The sequence below is a fragment of the Vulpes vulpes genome, chromosome 14, assembly GCF_048418805.1.
Source record: "Vulpes vulpes isolate BD-2025 chromosome 14, VulVul3, whole genome shotgun sequence".
In the NCBI taxonomy this organism is placed as follows: domain Eukaryota; kingdom Metazoa; phylum Chordata; class Mammalia; order Carnivora; family Canidae; genus Vulpes; species Vulpes vulpes.
The window spans coordinates 27607946-27627627 of NC_132793.1; the positions used below are offsets into that span (position 1 = coordinate 27607946).

The 19682-nt window shown below is 51.8% G+C and overlaps 1 protein-coding gene across 2 annotated transcripts in view; it reads right to left on the bottom strand.

Annotated features, from left to right (window-relative positions):
* ANGPT4 (angiopoietin 4) overlaps positions 1-19682 on the bottom strand; it is a 48473-nt gene that overhangs the window by 9036 nt on the left and 19755 nt on the right. Inside the window, exons 2-8 of one of the 2 annotated variants that reach the window (XM_025986065.2) lie at positions 15221-15376; positions 13607-13728; positions 10922-11154; positions 8724-8839; positions 6564-6665; positions 4906-5072; positions 436-566 (exon numbers count right to left, since the gene is read on the bottom strand). In XM_025986065.2, the coding sequence (XP_025841850.2) occupies positions 436-566; positions 4906-5072; positions 6564-6665; positions 8724-8839; positions 10922-11154; positions 13607-13728; positions 15221-15376 (1027 nt within the window). Of the gene's footprint in view, positions 1-435; positions 567-1963; positions 2185-4905; positions 5073-6563; positions 6666-8723; positions 8840-10921; positions 11155-13606; positions 13729-15220; positions 15377-19682 lie in introns of those variants that run through there. The other variant, XM_072736180.1, reaches the window with a different exon arrangement.

Below are 19682 nucleotides of genomic sequence, written 5' to 3' on the forward strand. Positions count from 1 at the left end.
AGGAGGTATCTCCTCCTATCTCTGTCTCCCCTACTCATCCCCATCTCCCTCTGTCCTCCCCCCAAGGAACACTACCTGAGCCCCTAGCCCAGGTGTCCCCATCCTGGTCCCACTTGGCCTGGGGAACGGATTCTCAGGCCTGGGGTTGGGGCCCATCAGGCATTGCATCCCAGCCTCAGAGTTCCCCTAGCCCAGTCTCAGAGGAAGATCGGTGGTGCCTGTGTTAGGATGAGGGGAGATCCAGAGGGAACCTCAAGGACTCAGTGGGGGGAGGGATGGAGGGAGCACAGTCAGGCCAGCATGCAGGTGGTGAGACCCCAACCTGCACCCTCTTCCCAACAGCACCCAGCCATAGGGGACCTGAGTGGGGAGGTAATGGGGGTGTTCAGCCAGGTGCACCTGTGGGCAAGCTTGGTTTCAGACCCCCACACCCACCTCCAGACAGCATCTGGGCACACTTGCAGAGGCAGTTGTCATTGTCTGCATCACGGGTGCTGAAGTTGGTGCCTTGCAGGACCAGGCTGCTCTGGCGCCCTGCTGAACCGCTGTACCCGCTCAGAGAAAGCCTGGAGGCCACCCGGAGGTGGTGATGGGAGTTGGGTCCAGAGTTAGGTTGCGGCTGGTTAAAGAATGCCCCCCCCCCCAAGAGGGACCTAGGCTGGGGCTCTTTTTCAGTTGTTCTGAGAGGGGGTACTCCAGCCTAAGGTGCATGGGGTATCCTGCCCCTGGATTGCCCTCTCTGCCTGCTGCCTCCCAGGGACAGAGCACCCACTGTGTGCCAGGCCTCCCTCATCTCACTGAACCTGAGTCTTGGACAGGAGTGAGAAGGATAAAAATGAGAATACTAATAATGAGGACAATGGCTAACAGTTTTTTGAACACCTACTATGTGCTGGGCATTGTTCCAAGTGCTTTCTGTGGGTTAGCCCCTGCTCCTGGTATCCTCACAACACCTGATTATTTCCATCTTACAGGTGAAGATACAGAGATCCCTAGCGCCCAGGGAGGCTGCCCCAGGCCTCAGAATGAAAGAGTGAGATCCAGATCCCAGCCCAGTGTGGCCTGCCTTGGGAGTTGTGTGCATTTTGCTTCCTAGCTGACTACTCTGCAACCCCAGCCTACCACCTCTAGGAAGCCTTCCCTGACTACACCAACCTACATGGATCTGTGCCCCAGGGCAACCGCAGCCCTGTGACTTGCACATCTGCAGCCAGCTGCGGGGAAGGTTTCTATTTCTCTGCCAGGCTATGAGATCCTGGTGGGCACAGCCAAACCTATATGGTAATTACGACCATGAGCTCTGAGGATAGAAGGCCTGGATTCGAATCCCAGCTCTGCCACTTGCCAGCTGCGTGACCTTGGGCGGATTGCTTCACTTGTCAGTTTCAGTTTCTCCTTTTATTAAAACGGTAATGGTAGTAATGTTAACAGTGATGAATTTGTTGGGTTATCATGTTCCGATGACCTCAGTGTGTGATGAGCCATAGCAGTGCGGGCACATGGTAAATGTTCAGCACATATAATGCTTTTTATCATTCGTCCCTTTGTTCCCACTCTTGACACACAGCTACAGCTGGCACAGGCTTTTGCTCCTGATTGGAGAGGGTGTTGGGTGCTTGTAGCATTGGTAGCTGAGGTGGGGACCGGATTTGGAAAAAAGAAGGTCCTCTGGGTGGGGAAAAATGGACACCAGATGCGGCTGGGGCAGGGCCTGGGAGATGCCCCTGGGGGGCGTCAAGAGGGCATGTGGGGCCTGGGTTGTGGCCTGGCTCAGTCCCTGCACTTCACACCATGGGCTCTGTCTGTCTGTAGTGAGGCAGGGGCATGGCTTCAGGGTCCAGGTGCCCTAACTGTAAAGCCCTAACTGTGCCCTTAAACATGTAATCCAGGGCTCCCTGTAAAAAGGCCCATCTGGCCAGGGGTTCCCAGGGATAGGGACAGGTAGATTGGCCCACTGACTCACATAGTCCTGGCTTCTCTTTGTGGTCATTATAGGCTCCCCTTGAGGTATCAGTGATGGCAGTTCAAGGTCAGGCTTGGGGCTCAGACTGAGGTTCGGGATGACATTTAGGCTGAGGTGTGTGGAATCAGGGCTGGGCGAAGCTGAGCAGTCTCATGAGGTCATTCTAGCAGCACGGGCCTCCCTGCTGTCTTCAAGTCCTCAGCTCAGGCTCTTCCTCTCCCCTGTGGGAGCCACAATGAGGATCTTGTGACCTCTGGGGAATTCTCAAGTCGGAGACCAGGAAGCCCAATGTGGCCCATTGTTCAGATGCACTCTGTACATGTTCATGGCTCAAGCCTGGGGACCTCAGACACACAGTCTCTGGGTGTTCCTAAGTTAGAGACACAAGGAGTAGCTTTCATGTGTCTGTGGATCGGTGGCTGGGGTCTGTGTGTCTATAATTGTGAGCATTTGGAAACAGTTCTTCATGCCTGTGTGTGTGTGCATGTTTGTTTTGAGTTTGTGCAGCAATGTCTATGGAGGCTCCGAGTGTGTGCTCTGCAATCTGAGTTTGGGTCTGGAATTACGTATATTGGTACCTGTGAAGCACCTCTACATGTATGTCTGGGCATGTGCCTGTGCTGGTTTGTGCAGCTATGTACTTGTGTGAGTCTATGCACTCTGTAGGCCCAAGCGTGCACCCCAGAGGTGTGGTGAGCTCCTCCGCATGTGCACATACCTCTGTGTAAATCTTGCACTTGTAACCAGATCTGGGTGTGTGGCCACCTCTGGGGGGTGTGCGCCTGGTGGCTGCGTGCCTGTGCCAGTTTCTTCCTGTGGACCACTTCCTCTTGCAGGCTAATGTGTGTGCCTCGGCCAGGCTCTAGAAGACCCCATTATTGGGTCTGACACATAAGGGTGCCCCTCATGCCCATGGCACCCAGGCCCCAGTGCTGACTGGGCTTCCCTGTGCGCATCCTCCCCATCTCACCGGCCAGCTGACTATGGGGTGGGGGTGCGCACAGGGGTCAGCATCTGTTCTGTCACTCTCTCTTTGGCTCTTCTCTGGCAGTTTCCAGGCCTGTGTTTTCCAAGATCTTCACTCCCAGGCTCCCGAGCTTTTACGGAATGAGGGGGGAGTTCTTCCTTATGATCTTGAAAGAGACTTGCTCAGGTTTGTGGTATCTGTGGCCTGCTGGATGAAACTCTCTGTCTGCCTTTTTCCAAAACATCCCCTCTGCTTGGGATGCCCTTCTCAAGGCATTCTCTCTTTGTCTGGAGGATGCCCACCCTTTATAGGCCTTACCTCCTCTAGGGAGTCCTCCCTGTTTGCACAAGCATTTCTATGCCCCTGCGCTTTCCCCATAGGCAGCTGCTGTCTTCCCAGGAGTGTGGGATTGCCTGTGGACATGCTCACCCCAGACACAGAGGACACACTGGAGTGTGAACCAGGGACTGGAGAGAAGAATGGCCATGAACTCACACAGAGCAGGCCAGCCAGGTGTGTGAAGGGCTGCCCTGGGACAGCAAAGGTAATATTATTTGCTGAGCATTTACTAAGTGCCATGCGCTGTGTTAATGCTCTACATGCAGTATCTCATTTGAGCTTTATAACATGTTGAATAAGGTAGGTACATCTGGCGCACCCATTTTAGATGAGAAAGTGGAGGCACTTCTTCAGAGTCACTCAGGGAGATAGGGATGGAGTCAGGACTTAAGCCTTGGCTTTGGTAGCTTAAATAGGAGTCAGCAGGGTGTTATGGTTACTCACTGGTCAGCTTGAGTAGTGGGGGCATCCAGCTTAGCCCCACCTAGCCCAGACCCAGGGTATGGTCATTCAGCTCTGAACCCTGCAGTCTAAGGACTATTATCAGATTGAGATGGGTTCCCCTAAGGAGGATGCCAGGACAACTTAGCTGGAGGATCCTGGGGGCATTTAATAAGAAGAAAGAAGGGTGGGACACATCATTGAAAAGCTCTCCAAGATGGAATTATACATAAAGTGTAGGAGGACAGAGAGCCACCAGAGATTCCTTTGGAGGAAGTGACCTCTCTCAGTGGAGGCATTCCAGCCTGGCTGGATGATGACTATGGCTGTGGAGGAGATTCCAACATCATAGTAAGATCCAGATGACACATGAGGTCCTTTTCAGACCTGTGAGTATGAATCTCTGACTCCAATTCTGTTCTGTTCAAAGACAGGACTCAGTCTTATCTCCAAGAACCTTGAGTTTCTCAGAGGCAACATCATGTAGTGGAAACACCCTGAGTTTTGGTAGCACAGAGATCTGAATTCAAATCCAAACTCTACTTGTAACTTTGGGTAGGAGACTTAAGCTCTGTGCCTATTTCCACCTCACTAAAGCAGGTACAGCAATGCTTACTTCAGAGTGTTGTAGGAGGACTAAATGGAGTAATATGCCTGGAACATAGTAGGTCAATAAATGCTCTTTCCTTTTCCTAAACAGAGCTAAGAATCAAGCCGAGGGAGGTGTGGGAGACCTTTATGTTATACTCATATGTAAGCCCATCCTGCAGTTAAGAAGCAGAGGTACAGAAAACCAGAACCTTGACTTGCTCAAGTTTACAAAGCAAGCTTGAGCAGAGTCAGAATGAGCAGGTCCTCTGTTTCCCAGCCCGGGGAACTTTCCATATCACTCCACAGCGTGGGACAGGCTGGACTCCTCGCTCTGAGCCTCAGTAATATGGTTGATTCTGGGTGACTGACCTTAGAAGGCCCTTTCCTGCTCCTGGGATGGCAGCATCAGTGACAGGCTCTCCACCCCGCCCAGTGGCTAGGACGTGCTGAGTGTTAACCAGCCGCCTCCAGATCCCGTGACGTGTGCCCAAATGGGGGACAGATGGTAGGAACTGGAGACGCCCAGGAACTGACCCTTGGTGCAGACTCTACAGCCACTGGCCCGGGACCCTAGCCCGCCCACCAGCCTGGGCCCCGAGCCTACCTGTACAGCTGCCCCTCACTGCCCAGCTGGAAATGTTCATACTGGGCATAGGCCTCGTTGCCCTCCCAGTCTTGCAGCTCCACACGCAGAGAGTAGGCTGCCTTGCTGGTGAGCTGATGCACCACCTCATTGCCCAGCCAGTGCTCCCCCGCCAGGTCGCCAAAGCCCTGCAGAGAGTGAAGGGTGGTGGTGGTGGGGTTGTTCATGCTGCAATAGGAGGCTGCACCCCTGGCTGAGGAGCTGGGGTGGGCCAGGTTCCAGGGCCACTTAATCCAAAACCACTTTGCCTAATGGCCAAGTCCACAAAGTACAGTGTGGGTAGGCCTAGGGAGGGGAGTTCCCCACTCCATGGAGCAAAAAGACTAAGGTTTTTGTAAATGTAAAACTCTGTTAACAATAATTGAAATCACATTTCTGTGGAATTTAAGAACAAGCAAAATGAATTTGCGGTGATAGAAGTCAGAATAGCAACTACCTTTGGGAGAGTATTGACTAGGACACGCGGAGGCACAAGGGGGCACAAGGGGGACTTCTGTGCGGGCTCACAGCACTGTATATCTAGCTTTGAATGATGGTCACATGGGTAAATACATATGTAAAAATCCACTGAGTATCTTACGCATAAGATTTGTGCACTTAGCTGCATGTAGGTCGAACCTCAATAAAAAAAACTAAAGATTTTAATCAGCTGGATAAATTGCAGAGCAAATTTTGTTCAGTGACATGGCAGCTGCTGCAAGATTTCAGCAACACAGAAATGCAAGGCTAAGCACGTTAGGTGTCACCAGTGTCCCAGAGAGACGAGAAACCAATGCCCAGAGCAATGATTCAGCACCAAGGACAGGGGCACACCTAAGCCCCACTCCCCATTTTAGTCCCGCGGTGCTGCTGATTGGCCTAATGATTAATCTTCAGTGCTCTTTGTATACTTCTGAGTATCCTATTTCTTCTTGCTGTTCTTAATAATTATTTAAAACCTAACTGTCTCAAGAACACTCATATCTTAATTTGGTATTTATTTTTAAGTATTTATCAAATGAACAGTAAGCAGAAACAACTAATGAAACAACTAATCGTGCATTTCCACGATTCCTTTTCTATTTCTCTTGCTTGTAGAAACGTTAAGAGCTTTTAAGTCAGCTTGCCAAAAACCCTTTACTCAAAATTTAATTAAAAAATTGGAAGACAATCGGGCACTCTTCCTCATCTTGTAAAATGCATGGGGTCTTTGAGCCAACAATTCCACGTTAAAGAATCTCTCCTGCAGATGTGATGATATTAATGTGTGCAAAGATAAGGGCATCATTTATGCAATGCTCAGGGGTGGGCATGGGAGATTATTTTCTTCTGTTTCATTTTTGTATTTCTAAAAGAAATTCTTACGCAATATGTATATATAATATTTCCACAAATAAAAAAATAAAGTTAAATTTTTATTCTTAGGATATATGTCAGAACTTGCAAAAAGAAGGTTCAACTTCAGGTGATGGAATCCTTGACAGTGAATGTGTACTGGGAAAACCTGTTTGAAGCTAGTTGGTTTTAGATGGGTTGATTTTTTTTCTGGGAAAGGTTGAGGGCAAATTAGTGCCCTGCCTACAACCCACCTGCCCCAGGTTTCAGGGCTTAAAAGCCCCTTCCCAAGGGAGCAGTGTTACCTGTTTGTAATCTCTCCAGTTCCGCTGGAAATTCACGCTGCCATTCTCACGGCGCTGGATGAGAGTCCACCCACCTCCATTGGCCTCCATGTCACAGAATACCTGAAAGGAATTGCGTTGTGGTGGTGGAGGGGAGGGAGTTGGAAGACCCTGGAAAGGCCAGAAGTAGGTCTGGGCCAGCCCAATTTTGATTTGGCTGACAATCTCACAGAGCAACAAGTGAGCCTGGTGGTTGAGGGCCTAAGAAATATCCAGGTTCAAATTTCCCAGTTCTGTCATCAGTTTTCTAAAGTGTGAGCAAGTGATACCCGCACAGAGCCTTCCTTTCCTCATTTGTAAAATGCAAGTGTTAAAACCTTACCCCTTTGTGCCTCAGTTTCTCCTCTGCAAATTGGCTTGATGTGAGACCTATGTAAAATGAGTCATCTAAAGAACAGAGCCTGGGCATACTGAGAATTAAGTAAATGGAGGCTTTTTCTCTCACTATTATTTTGAGGTTGTGGTAAGGATTAAATGCCAAGAGGCAGGACACACTTGACACACAGTGTAGACTCAGGACATGTTATTACATTCAGTGGACAAGTGTTTTCTGAGCACCTGCTATCTACCAAGGCATGGGGGATGCTGCTACGGATAAGACAGAAAGAGTCTTTCTCTCAAAAAGCTCACCATCCATCATAATCTCTTCTTTCAGCCTAATCTTTGTCACATATTATTTTTCCAGCCAGTTCAGTACATGTTCCATGTTCAGTGAGGACACACTTGGTCCCTGGTCCCATACTAGATGACAGAGACAAATCAAAGATAAATCAACCCTCAGGGCTGGCTTGGTCTGGAGGAGGCTATGATAGGGCAAACAGACTATTGATTATGAACATTTGGGCAGCTACACGGAGAGCCCCAGAGAAGGAGTCACTGGGCAACCCTAGAGGGTTTCTCAGAGGAGGCAACATTAGGACCAGGGCCTTGGATGATGATGTGCCTGACAGGCAGACAAGTGGAATGGCACCTCCAGTGGAGGGTGTAGCTCTGACAAGGCAAAGGCCTACTCAGGGAGAGAAGAGGGTGGCATCTGTTGTGGAAGTAGCAGAGGGTGTGGGAAGGGAAACTGAGGTCTAGCGAGGAGAAGGAACTTGCTCAAGGCAAGTGAGACAAAGTAAAGCTGAGGTGTGAGCCCAGATCTTTGGCCTCCCAGAATTCCACCGTAGCTGAATTTACTAAATTTCATGTAGAATATTTACTTAAAAAGTCGTGTCCTTTTTAAAAAAAGAGAACTTAAATACTTAGACTAAATGTATTTTAAAAGGAAATCTTACCAGTACCATAAATTGAAAACTGGTAACACTTGCTTTTATGCAGATAATTATAAAAATAAATATAAGAAAAACGTGAAACTCTAGCTAGAAATCAAGGGCCTGATCTCTGTGTCAAAAGATGTGTTGACCAGCTGTGCATGAAGCGTTAAGGAGAGTCTGCAAACTGTGTATTCAACTGAGATTCAACTGAGATTCAACAACTGAGATGTGTATTCATAGGAATTCAAAGGAAATCGAACAGGGAATTAGGAAGTGTGAAGACTGACTGGTTGTTCCCCATATTCTTTCACTTCTGGGCCTGGCCCCCAAACCTTCCCTTCTAATAGAATGCTTTCCACTGACCCCTCATCCGTCCAATAACTGGACCTCAAAGCTGAGAGCAACCTAGGAAACACTCACTGGAGATGGTAGGGTCTATATCAGCCCTGGTCCCTAATTTCCCACATGGAGCAGAGCCCCCACACCTGCCTTCAACCAGACTATATGTAAAGTAGAAATACATTTCTTTGTGTTTAAGCCCCTGGATTCTCAGGGTTAATTTGCTGTATCAACTAGCATTACCTTAAGCAACACGTAACTATTTTCTGCTCGTCCAACTGCAAGCATCTCTGGAGAAGGTGCTGAAGAAGGATGCGCTTGCACCTCTGGGAACTTCTGCTTTACCCCCATATCTGACCTCTGACTGATGGGGGCTCTGGAAGGTAGGGTCATCCCACCTTCTCTGGTATCTCAGATGCTGAACAAGGCCAAAAGCCGATGCGGGGGCGGGGGGGGTGGTGGCCTGCCAGGGACACCCTTGGCTCAGCACCCTCTGATAGCCTCAGCCCCCAGGGAGTCCCCTAACCTTCCTGGGCTCCGTCATATTGGCCACATGGATGGTGTAGATGCCACTGGCATTGGCCCCAAAGCGTTGGATCTCTGCACAATCCTGGAATAGCTGCTCAGCTGCCCTCACAGAGGCTGCAAAGGGACAAAGCAAAAGCAATCAGAGGTAAGCTAAGGAGGGAAGGCGCCAGGTGGGCACTACTTCCTGCCAGGTTCCTGGATGGGAGGTGTTGGAGACAGGGAGAGGTATCAAACCTGGGAAAGTTACCTGGAAGAGGTGACCGTGAGCTGGGATCTGGATAAGGAGCAGGAGTCACCTAAGACAGGGGGAAAATGTTCCAAGCAGAGGGAATAGCATGTGCAAGGGCCGCAAGGTGGGGAACAGTCTTGGTGTTTACAGGGGACGGTGCAGTGAAGGGAAGTGGTGGAAGCCAGGGAGGAGAAACTATCCTCTACCCATGAGAACAGAGCTGAGGCTGGCCCATAAACTTGACATGAGTAGGGCAAGGATGGGACAGGCAGGGTCATGAAGGAGGAAGAGATGAGGCCGTTTGAAGAAGAGCCAGATCAGCCTTGAATGCCAGGATGAGGAGCCTGGACTGTGCGGAAGAAGAGCACTCTGGCCAGGGTGTGGAACAGGGACTGAAGGGGATGAGACTCAAAGCAGAGAGGCCACGGACAAGGCTGCTAGAATCTTCCAGGCGAGGTCATTAAGGTCTGAACCCCAAAGAAGTACTTCCCCCTTTCATAGACCAAGAAACCAAAGTCCAAGAGTAAGGTAACTGGCTCAGGGCACACAGCTGGGGGCATGGGCAGAGCCTTCCCTCACTCTAGGTCTTATGAAGGAGTCCTTGGATAGGAGGCACAACTTCAAATGCCTTGGTGACAGTGGGGCAGGGTAACAGGGTGTTTGGGCAAAGGGTCCCTGAGGCGAGGTGCCTAATTCAACCTCCTACCCAGACTGGTGAGCAGACACTGGGTCACAGCTGGAGACTGGGTTAGCAGGGAGTGTGTGGGGAGAGGCCTTGGGCCTGGGCCTGCATCTGGGGCTGAGCTACAGTACACCCACACATGGGACTAATTTTGGCAGTTTCACTGCCAAGGCCATGCACAAGCCAGTGATGGATTCGGGTCACTTCATATCTCATGGTTTGGAAGGTATCCACTTCTCCTGCCTGTAGCTTCCTTGGGGCCTCAAATACCTTAACCCAGCAGGGCTTGCCTGACTTAGACAGAGCCCTGGTGCCATCCACTGGCCCCAAATCACTGCCAGCCGTAGTGCCTGGAACCCATCACTGTTGCTTGACTTCATGTTACCTAAAGCCTTCCCAGCCTCCTGCTGTGGTTGATCCAGGAGTAGAAGCCCCTTCCTCACCCAGCTATTCTCCACTGCCTGGTTCCAACTGAGCTTCCTAAAACATAGTCCCACTAGGTGCAAAACCCTCCTGTGGCTCCTGACTATCCTCCAGTTAATGTTCTCTCTCCTCAGCACAGCCTTTTAGGCCTTCTGTGGCCTGGAAATTTCAAGAACCCTGCAAGCATGTAGTGGTATCGAGTAGGCACTCAAAAACATACATTTCCTCCTTCTTCCCTTAGAGATCCAGTGATGGGCAGGTGGGCATTTTTGCAAGACTATGCTGTTCACCGCTGTATCTCCAGTACCTGGCACTGGACCTGGCACACAGTGGGTTTTGCTGACCGAGTGACTGAAGCTGAAATCAGCCATGCCTTGGCCATCCCAAGTGGGCCCCATCAGAAGGAGTCAGTGAACGCTGGGGGGCAGACCCAGGAATTTTTCTGCCTTCTCAGAACCTAGAGCCAGAGATGCCTCCTAACTTCTGTTTGGCCCTCCTGGGCTTAGGGACAAGGGCGACAGGATGAGAGAAGTCCTTGGGGAGCAGCAAGTTCAACCTCTATATTCTAAAGATAGGGAAACTGAGGCCAAGAGAGGGACGGGGACATGCTCAAGGTCACTCATGGAGTCTTGGGGTAGAGTCTGGATTGGCTTGGCTTCTCTTGGGACTCTCGTCCTCACCATATTTGTTTCACAGGTAAGGTACTGGGAGAGGGGCCCGGCCTTTCCCGAGTGGTTTCTGGGTCAAGCGAGCCAGGAGGGTAAACAGGGTCTTCCTCCACTCCCCTCCCGTCCCCTCCCGTCCCCTCCCGTCCCGTCCCCTCCCCTCCTCCCGCACCGCTCTGGGCGTCCGGCTCGCTCACCCGGGCCCTGTGCCACGACGCGCACCAGGCGCTGCACGGACTCCAGCAGCTGGCGCTGCTGGCGCTGCAGGAGGCTGGAGTTGCTGCTGGCGGCGCGCAGGCTGCGCTCGAGGCCGGCGAGGGCGCCGCTCTGGCGGCCCAGCAGACGCCGCAGCCGCTCCTTCTCGCCGCGGAGAGAAGCCAGCTCCGCCTGCTGCTGCGTCTCCAGGGCCTGCACCCGCGTCTCCAGCGCGCTGCGGGACGGGGGCGCACGAGCGTCAGCCTGCTGTCCCCACCGCGCTGCCACACTCGCGCGCTTGCCCTGGGGCCCCGGGGAGGCGCTCTGCAGGACAGATCCGCACCGAGGCCCAGGGAGGTAGAGCGTCCTGTCCCGGTTACACAGTCGGGGGTGGGGGATCCGGGGTGGGGCGTGCCCACTGATGGCCGAGAGTGAGGAGGGGAGAAAAGAGAGATCCGGCCCGGGGAAGAAGATGGACCGCAGCCCATAGAAGAAAGAGATGCGCGTGGGAGGATATGCCAGCAAGCAGGACCTTGTTACCAAATCCCCACTATGCCTGCCCTCTGACCTAGCAGTCGGTTCTCAGGAGATAACCCCCAGGGAGCAGGGGCGAGAGTGCCCGGGATTGGTTATAATAGAGAAAAACGAACCAGCCCGAATGCCAAACAGTCAGAGCTGGCGGAGTCTGTTCTCTTTCCGTGTCCCTGGAAATGTTCTGGAGCTGCGAAGAGGAGGGAGGCCTAGCGCATCCGCACGGAATTGGAAAGACGCCCAGGACGTGGGGTGAACTGTGCTGGCACATCGGTGCCTCTAGGCCAGTCCCACATGTGGGAAGAGAGAGAGAGAGAGAAAGAGAGAGAGAGAGTGAGAGAGAGAAAGGGCATTAATGTAAATGGAGAGGGAAACCAGTGAACTGATACAAAGAGGCATGGAAAGACGTGTGGAAGGACACAGTGATGGCTGCGCTTGTAGAGAAAGTGAAAGGCAGTTCGCTGAGTGCTGTTCTCCTGGCGGAGTGGTCCGGGGGAGGGAGGAGGAATATGGGGAGGGAGGAAGATGCAGGTGGCTGGTCGGAACCCACTTTCCCCTTCGTTTTATACAGGTCTCTGTTGTCTGGTGATATAATAAACATGGAGCATATTTGTCATGAGTTTTAAAAATAGAGTTTTAGAAAAAAAAATCTTTTGACTTAACTCTTCCACTTTTGACATTTCATCCTGCAGATTTGCCCCATGTGTGTGCAACGAGATACAGAGCCACTATTAGGGGTTTCGACTGAACAGGAGTAAAAGACAGGAAACAATCTTAATAACCATCAATTGGGGACTGAGGATGTAAGTGTGGGCACAGCCATTGGGTGGAACATGATGCAGTTAGAGTGTGTCCTGTAATTATAGAACAGTTTCCAGGATATTTGGAAAAAAAGAGGTGCAGGAGCATGGTATACTCCATTTGGGTTCAAGAAGGGGGAAAAAAAAGGACCATATATACATACTTGTTTAGATATTCAGCAGAAACCCTCAAATGCCAGCTAATAGAATGTCTGCTATGGGATAGGAATTTTTTCTGCTTCTGTAACCCCCGTGTTTAGAACAGTGTCTGACATGTGGTTAGAGCTCAAAAACGATTGTTGGTTGAATGAATGGAAGAGCATAAGAAACTTGGAAAAGCAGTAGGTGGCTGACAGGATAGGAGGGAGACATTCTCCCATCTATGAGGTTATGCCAAACCATTCTCTAGGCTGGAACAACAAGTCTAGCCAGGTCAGAAGGAATTTCCCCTGAACCCCAAATTACACTGTAAGAAGAAAAAAATTGGGACACACTCAGATTCTAGAATTTTAGCTATCTCCATGGGCCAAGAGCTTATTGATGACATCCTTCGTCTTCACTGACTTCTAGGCACCCAGTGCCACTTCAGACCTCAGTCCTTGCCCTCCTCCACTTTGGGGTGAGGGCATAAGAATAAGAAGATGGACAAACTATCATTAGCTGCACGCAGATGAGAGGGAGCTGGGTGGGCCTGGAGGCCTTATCTTGACCCAGCACGTGAGGAACAATAACATCTCCCTTTGTACACAGGCCCGTGGCTGCTGCAGTGTGTGGGTTTGGCCTCCTCCAACACCCTGACCTCGACAGTTTTTCTCCACTCAGCTCGAAACCAAGATGAAATCAGCCTCAGATGGCCATTTCTCTGCCTTATCTGGACCCCATGACTCTTTTATTCTTTGTAATTTGAAGGGTGTTCCCCTCAAGTGTATTTGTTTATAAATGCCGAGACTCTGCCAGTACAGACGAGGAGCTGGCAGTGTGGTTGCTTCTGGGAAAGGGAATCAGTGGATAAGATTGGATTTACTTATTGGCAAATAAGTAAATCAAATAAAAATTTACAGGGTGAATTGAACAGTATGTAAACTGTAGCTCAATAAAGCTGTTAAAAATTTATAAAATGAAGAAAGAAAAGAAGGAAGAAGGAAAGAGGGAAATAGAAAGAGAGAACAGAGAAAGAATCAGTGTGTCCTGAGCCCCAGGAAAATGTCCATCTCCCATCATCGCCCAGGGGTGCCTGCCTGGCCCCCAGCTCACCCCAGCCCTGGCTCTCGTGCCCACTCTGGGTCCTGCCCCACTTGGGTCCCAGGCTGGCCCTCACCCCCAGTCCCGGCCGGGTGCCGGGGTCCTGGTGCCCACCTGTTGCGGCCCTGCAGCCTGTGGAGCTCATGGCCCTGCAGTAGTAGCTGTTTCTCTAGCTTGTTGGTGGACAGTGAGGTCTCCAGCAGCTGGATCTCCATTCGGGATGTCTGGTTCAGGACCTGTTCCCGCAAACAGGGAGAGGTAGGGGCCTACGCAGGCCATACAGGAGCCCCACTCGGCAGCCGCCCACCTGCCCAGGGGCTCTGGCATTCCAGCAGCGTGCTGACCTATTGCCATCCTCCCAGCAGTTAGTCCCTATAGTCGTTCATTCATTTACTCGTTCCTTTATTCACTCATTCACTCACAGGCCTGAACTGAGTTTATTATCTTCCTCTTGAATTTGCTCTTCCCCATCACTGCACACGACAGTGCAGTCCATTTTTCCTGCTACTCACATCCCAGGAGGAGTCCCCCTAACCACCCATGTCCCACCCCAATCCAATCTACCAGCAAGTCCTGTCAGATCCAGCCTCCAAATGGACACCTGACCACTCTCCCTCCCTCCAGGGCCCCCTTTCTGGTCATGGCCTCTGTCATCTCTTGCCCTGTGTCCTGTGCCACCCTCCTTACAGGGCGCTCTCTCTCCACCCTGATCCCCTACAGTCCTTCCTCTGCTGAGCAGCCCAAGGCAGCCTTCTAAAATGTGGTGCATCTGCTCAGAATCTTCTTGTGGCTCCAACTGCATGCAGTGGAAAGGTCCCAGTCCTCACCATGGCCTGCAGCACCCTGTGATGTCACCTGCCCTCACTGCCTCTGTGAACCCTTGCCCACCCCTCTTCCCTGGTCGCTCCAGCTACATTGACCTCCTGGGTGTTCCTGGTGCTTGATGCCACAGTCCTGCTGCTGGGCCTTTGCACATGCTGCTCTCCCTGTCCAGAAGGCCATCCTGGTGAGCCTGGCTCCAATTCTACCTTCCCCGCAGCGCCTTCCTGGTCTCCCTGTCTAAACTTGCAAGCCACCCCTTCTCCGCTCCTAGCACACATTCCCTCCCTCCGGCCCCTGAGACTCCCACCCTCTCACCGATGCAGGTTATTTATCCTATTCAGTCTCCTGGTGGTCATCAGAAAGGAAGATGCTCAAGGGTGGGCAGGCCTGTTTCATTTACTGCTCTGAACTAGAACCGGGCACCTCCCACAGTGCCTGGCACCTAGTAGGGCTCCAAGAGACACGTGCCTATTTGTCATTCAATCTTTTCGTCTGTTCATTTACTCACCCTGCTGCTTATACGTTTGTTTCCTCCCTCCCCTTCTGTGCTCCCAAGGCTCCCTGTCTCCGAGCTGCAGGCCCCCTGAGGCTGATTGACTTCTTCATTACCCATCTTTCCTCGGAGCACTGGATCTGTGCTCCTATCCCCCCTCTAATCCCAGTGCCCAGCACAGATCTGTAGTCCCTGGAGTCACAGATGTAGAAGAACCAAACCCAGTGTGCACCACTCAGGGCTCATAGCATGGAGTCATCAGGGAGGGGCCCCAGGGTGCTACAGTCCCAGATGTAGCCCAGACTTTACCCAGGGACAGAGGTTAAGGCAAGATGATCTGGGCTGCAAGCCAGCCGGCCGGCCACAAGTCCCCCCATCCCCCTGCCCCTGTGCCACCTGCCCGCTCTCCGTACCTGAGCCTCCACGTCAGTCAGCTTGCGGGTCTGGGCGGTGGTCTGGTTCAAGAGGCTCGTGCCTAGCTCCAACATGGTGGCCGTCTGGTTCTGGACCATGTGCTGTTGGACCTGTGCCAGCTCTGACCTCAAGTTCATCTGGATGTACCTTTCTAGCTGTGGGGAGACCATGGGCTGGGGTCATGGGTAGAGCCTGGAGGAAGACTTCCTCCATGACCTGGCCTTCTGCTCCCACTCCAATTTCTTCTCTCAGTCCTCTCCTGCACTCTGCTTCAGATGCATTGGCCTCCGTGACATCCTTCCAACATGGCAAGCATACAGCTACCTCAGGGCCTCTGCACATGCTATTCCCTCTGCCTGGAAACCCCCGCCATCCCTCCCTCATGTCATTTCAGGTCTCTTTCTACCACTTATCACTCTCTAACTTTGTATTACATATTTATTGTCTATTGTCCATTTTACCATTGGAATGTCCATTTTGTGAAGCCAGAGACTAGGTCTTACCTCTGTGTCTAGCGCAATGCCTAGTGCCCAGTGGGTACTCAGTAAATATGTGTTCAATGAATTGATGGAAAAGGGGGAACTGCAAGGGTCAGAGAATAGCCCCCAATGTCATGCCCGTTACAAAAGTTTGCGGGTCTATCCAGCAAGCTGGACTTTCTATTTTCTGGCCTCTTCCATCTGCCAAACGGGCTGAACCGGACAGTCTCCAAGGGTTCTCTCAGTTCAGATATCCTGGGATCCCACGAGCTAACATTCATGTCTTTGACAGGGCTGCTCTCTTTCCCAAGAGCAGTAGAAGCTGGTCTGGCATGAGACCAGGATCAAGTTGTAAAGGTGAACAGTGTGTTCTCAGAGCTCAGGGCCCGCAGGCAGAGAGCTGGTGTCCCCCCTCCACTCCCTCTCCATTCTGCACACATGCTGGCCTCTGGCCATCCCCCTCTGCACCCGCCCCCGCCCTGGCTCCTTTCCTTGCCCTCTTGCTCAGACTTCCAGGAGGTCTGACAGACAGGGTAGCTCCCAGGGTTCCTGGGAAGACGGGCACTCCCCAGGGAGAGGTGGTGAACTTGGCTGGGGGGCCAGGCTCTGGCTGTTTCCTCCTTGGGCTCTTCTTCCCTCTGCCATCTTTTCTTTCTTTTCTTTTTTTTTTTTTAAGTTTGATTTATTTATTTTAGAGAGAGAGAGAGAGAGAGCACAAGCGGGAGGGGCAGAGACAGAGGGAGAGAGAATCTCAAGTGGACTCCGTACTAAGTGCCGAGCCTGGCCCAGGGCTCATTTCAGGACCCTGAGATCCCAACCTGAGCCAAAACCAGGAGTCAGAGGCTTAACCGACTGCGCCACCCAGGTACCCTTCTCCTCTTCTTTCTTAACACTCTGCTCCCATGCCTTCCTCCCACCAGTGCTTTGGAAGGAACAATTGCAACACCAGATCCTGGAGGGGGCACATGTGGGGGTGCTGGTATTGACTACAGCAGCTGTGCTCAAAGTGTGGCCCTTGCAGCAGCATCCCTGGGGAGCTTGCTAAAAATACAAATGTCTAGGTCCTACCCCAGAGCTACTAACTCAGAAATTCTGGGGTGGCACCTAGCCATTCAAGTGAGTCCTGATGCTCCCTCAAGTGTGAGAACCCTCAGGTGGCAGTCACAGAATTGACTGAGGACCAGGGAGACAGGCCTATGGGAGCTTCTCAGGCGTTTGTCACATTGGCCCCTTCCTCCCTCCTCTGCACCATCAGCCCCCTGCACCGCCGTCCCCTGTAACACACAAACATCCTCCGACCACTCCCATCTAAAAACAAATTTTTGACCCCACAGTCCTTCCAGCTGCGTCTCCAATTTCCCTGGTCCCCTCAACAGCAAAACTTCAAGTTGCCTCCAGTTTCTTGCCTCCAGCCCCACCCTTGCCTCTAAAAACATTAACAATATGATTATGGTGTACTGTATGCATAGAAAAAAGCACAAGGAATAATATAATGAAGTCTGTGTATTTACCACACTCAAGAAAAAAATACAACCCATACTGGGGCGCCCAGGTGGCTCAGTCGGTTAAGTGTCTGCCTTTGGCTCAGGTTATGATCCCAGGAGCCCTGCGTTGGGCTCTGAGCTCAGACCGGGGGTCTGCTTCTCCCTCTCCCTTTCCCTCTGCCCTTCCTTCTGCTCAGTCTCTCAAATAGATAAATCTTTAAGCAGTATATATATATATATATAACCCAAACTGTTGAATCCTGCACTCCCCGGCCTGCCTCCCCAGCCCTGGGGAGCCCCTTCTCTCAACTGGCCTGGTCATCGGCTCCTGGACAAGAGAGGCCCATTGTCCTCTCACTCTCTCCCCTCTCAGTAGCATTTAGTCAGATGGTCACTCCTGAGTTCTGGAAGCACTTCCCAGATGCTCCTTCTCCTAGTTGTCCTCCTACCCACGATCACCTCCTCTCTGCCTCCTCCTTTACCAGCATCCTACATGTCGGGGGCTCTGAGCCCAGTTCCGGCCTCTCATCTTTATGTATGTTCTATCCCTAGGTCAGGGGTTCTTAGTGGGGACCATAGGGCCTGCAAAGATAATTCAGAGGGTCCACGAACTTGGGTGAGAAAAAACTCTTGCTTGCTAACCTGTAAGCAAAGTTTGTCATTTCCTTCGGTTATGAGTGTAGGCCACAAACGATAGCACTTTCAGCTGATCCTGCAACTTCATTACCAATAGAAATCACCAATATTTCCATACCATAGTGCAAGTGTTACAGCATCTTTTTTTTTTCTTAAGATCTTATTTATTCATTTGAGAGAGAGCATGAGTAGGAGTGGGGCAGTGGGGTGGGGAGAGAGGAGAGAGGGAGAGGGAGAAGCAGACTCCTGGCTAAGGAGGGCGCCTGACATGGGACTCCATCCCAGGACCCCGGGATCATGACCTGAGCAGAAGTCAGCTGCTTTACTGACTGAGCCATCCAGGTGCTCCTGTTACAGCATCTTAAATACCTATTTTACTCATCATGGCCTCAGAATGATGGACGTTCTCAAACCCACCACTAGGTAATGCTACAACCATAGCACTGATTTGATATCTAATATTTTGATTACAATGGCAACATCACTGGATGTTCTTATACTTTCATTTTATACATTTAAAAGCATTGCTCTGAAAAGGGATTTATTGGCTTCACCGAGGACCAGATACCAAAGTGCACAAGGCCCCGTTGCAGGTGCTCCTGTAGGTCCTGGGCTGCCATGTGCCGACAGCACTGGCTCTGTCTCCCACCCAGACTACTCTCCTCAATGTGCCACCAACTCCCCATCCCCACGTGGACTTCCAGCAAGCACCTCAGGCAAAAATATCCAACATGGACCCCTTCGTTCCTCAGGTCCCACTGCCCTGTCTCTGCAAACCCACCCCACTCCCCCTCACTGCCCCCGTCTTTCCCATCTTGGCAAATGGCCCCAAACCCAGATGTCATCATTGATGCTTCTCTTTTTCTCACCTGCTGCACTCAATCCTCTAGTGAGTTCTGGCCACTATGATCCCAATGCAAATTTTGAATCTGCCCACTTCCCTGCACCCTGGGTGAGGCTACTGTCATCCCCATGGGTCCCTTCAGGTGTGCTCCCACCACACCTCTGTGGCCTCCCTGGGGTTGCTAATGTGTGGCTGCCGGGGCACCTCATGGGGAATAGGGGAGGCAGAACTATACTGAGGCTGATCTTGCCCTCTCTCACCAGTCACAGACCTCCTGGAACCTGGTGTAAAATGCAGACTCCCAGGCCCCGAGCTTCAACTCTAGGCAGACAAATAGCAAGTTTAGTCCCAAGACGAGACTTTCTCAGGCATCCTCCCTAAGCCTCTCATTTGTAGGTGGACAAACTGAGGCCTAGAAGACTTGCCCAAGGTCACCATCACCTGGTGGGCTAGGTTCCACAACTCCCTCCCCAGGTCAGGTGCTCCTTCAGATCTGCAGAGCTGGGCTGGGGACACAGGGTAACTTGGGGGTCATCTCAAGTGACAGGAGTTCACGAGTACCTGTATTGGTCCCTTGGTTGTCCTGTGGCTGAGTGGCTGGGTGGGGCCCAGGCCACCCACAGCTGGGGCCCATCACCTAATTTGCCACACCCGCCCACCAGCATGGGTCCTAGGATGGGAAATTGGGGCCAGATGGTCCCATTTTGGCCATGCTGGGCTCTGGTGAGTAATGTTGGCCTGTGTAGTGGGGATTGGGTCTGGCCTAGGGTTCAGGCTCAGGCTGGAAGGATGGGGGGGAGGGTCCCAATGAAGGAGCCAGCCCAGAATGACATCTTCCATAGCCCCTGCCTCCTTCCCCCACAATAGGATTGGACCTGCACCTTCCCTGTCACCCTCATGCTTGCAGATTTTCAGGGTTGAGATGGGGGTTGGGATGAGGGCCTGAACTGCCATCACCTCTACAGCCTGCAAAGAGGCTTACCTTTGGCCTTTGGGCTGTCAACCCTCTCCCCTTGGC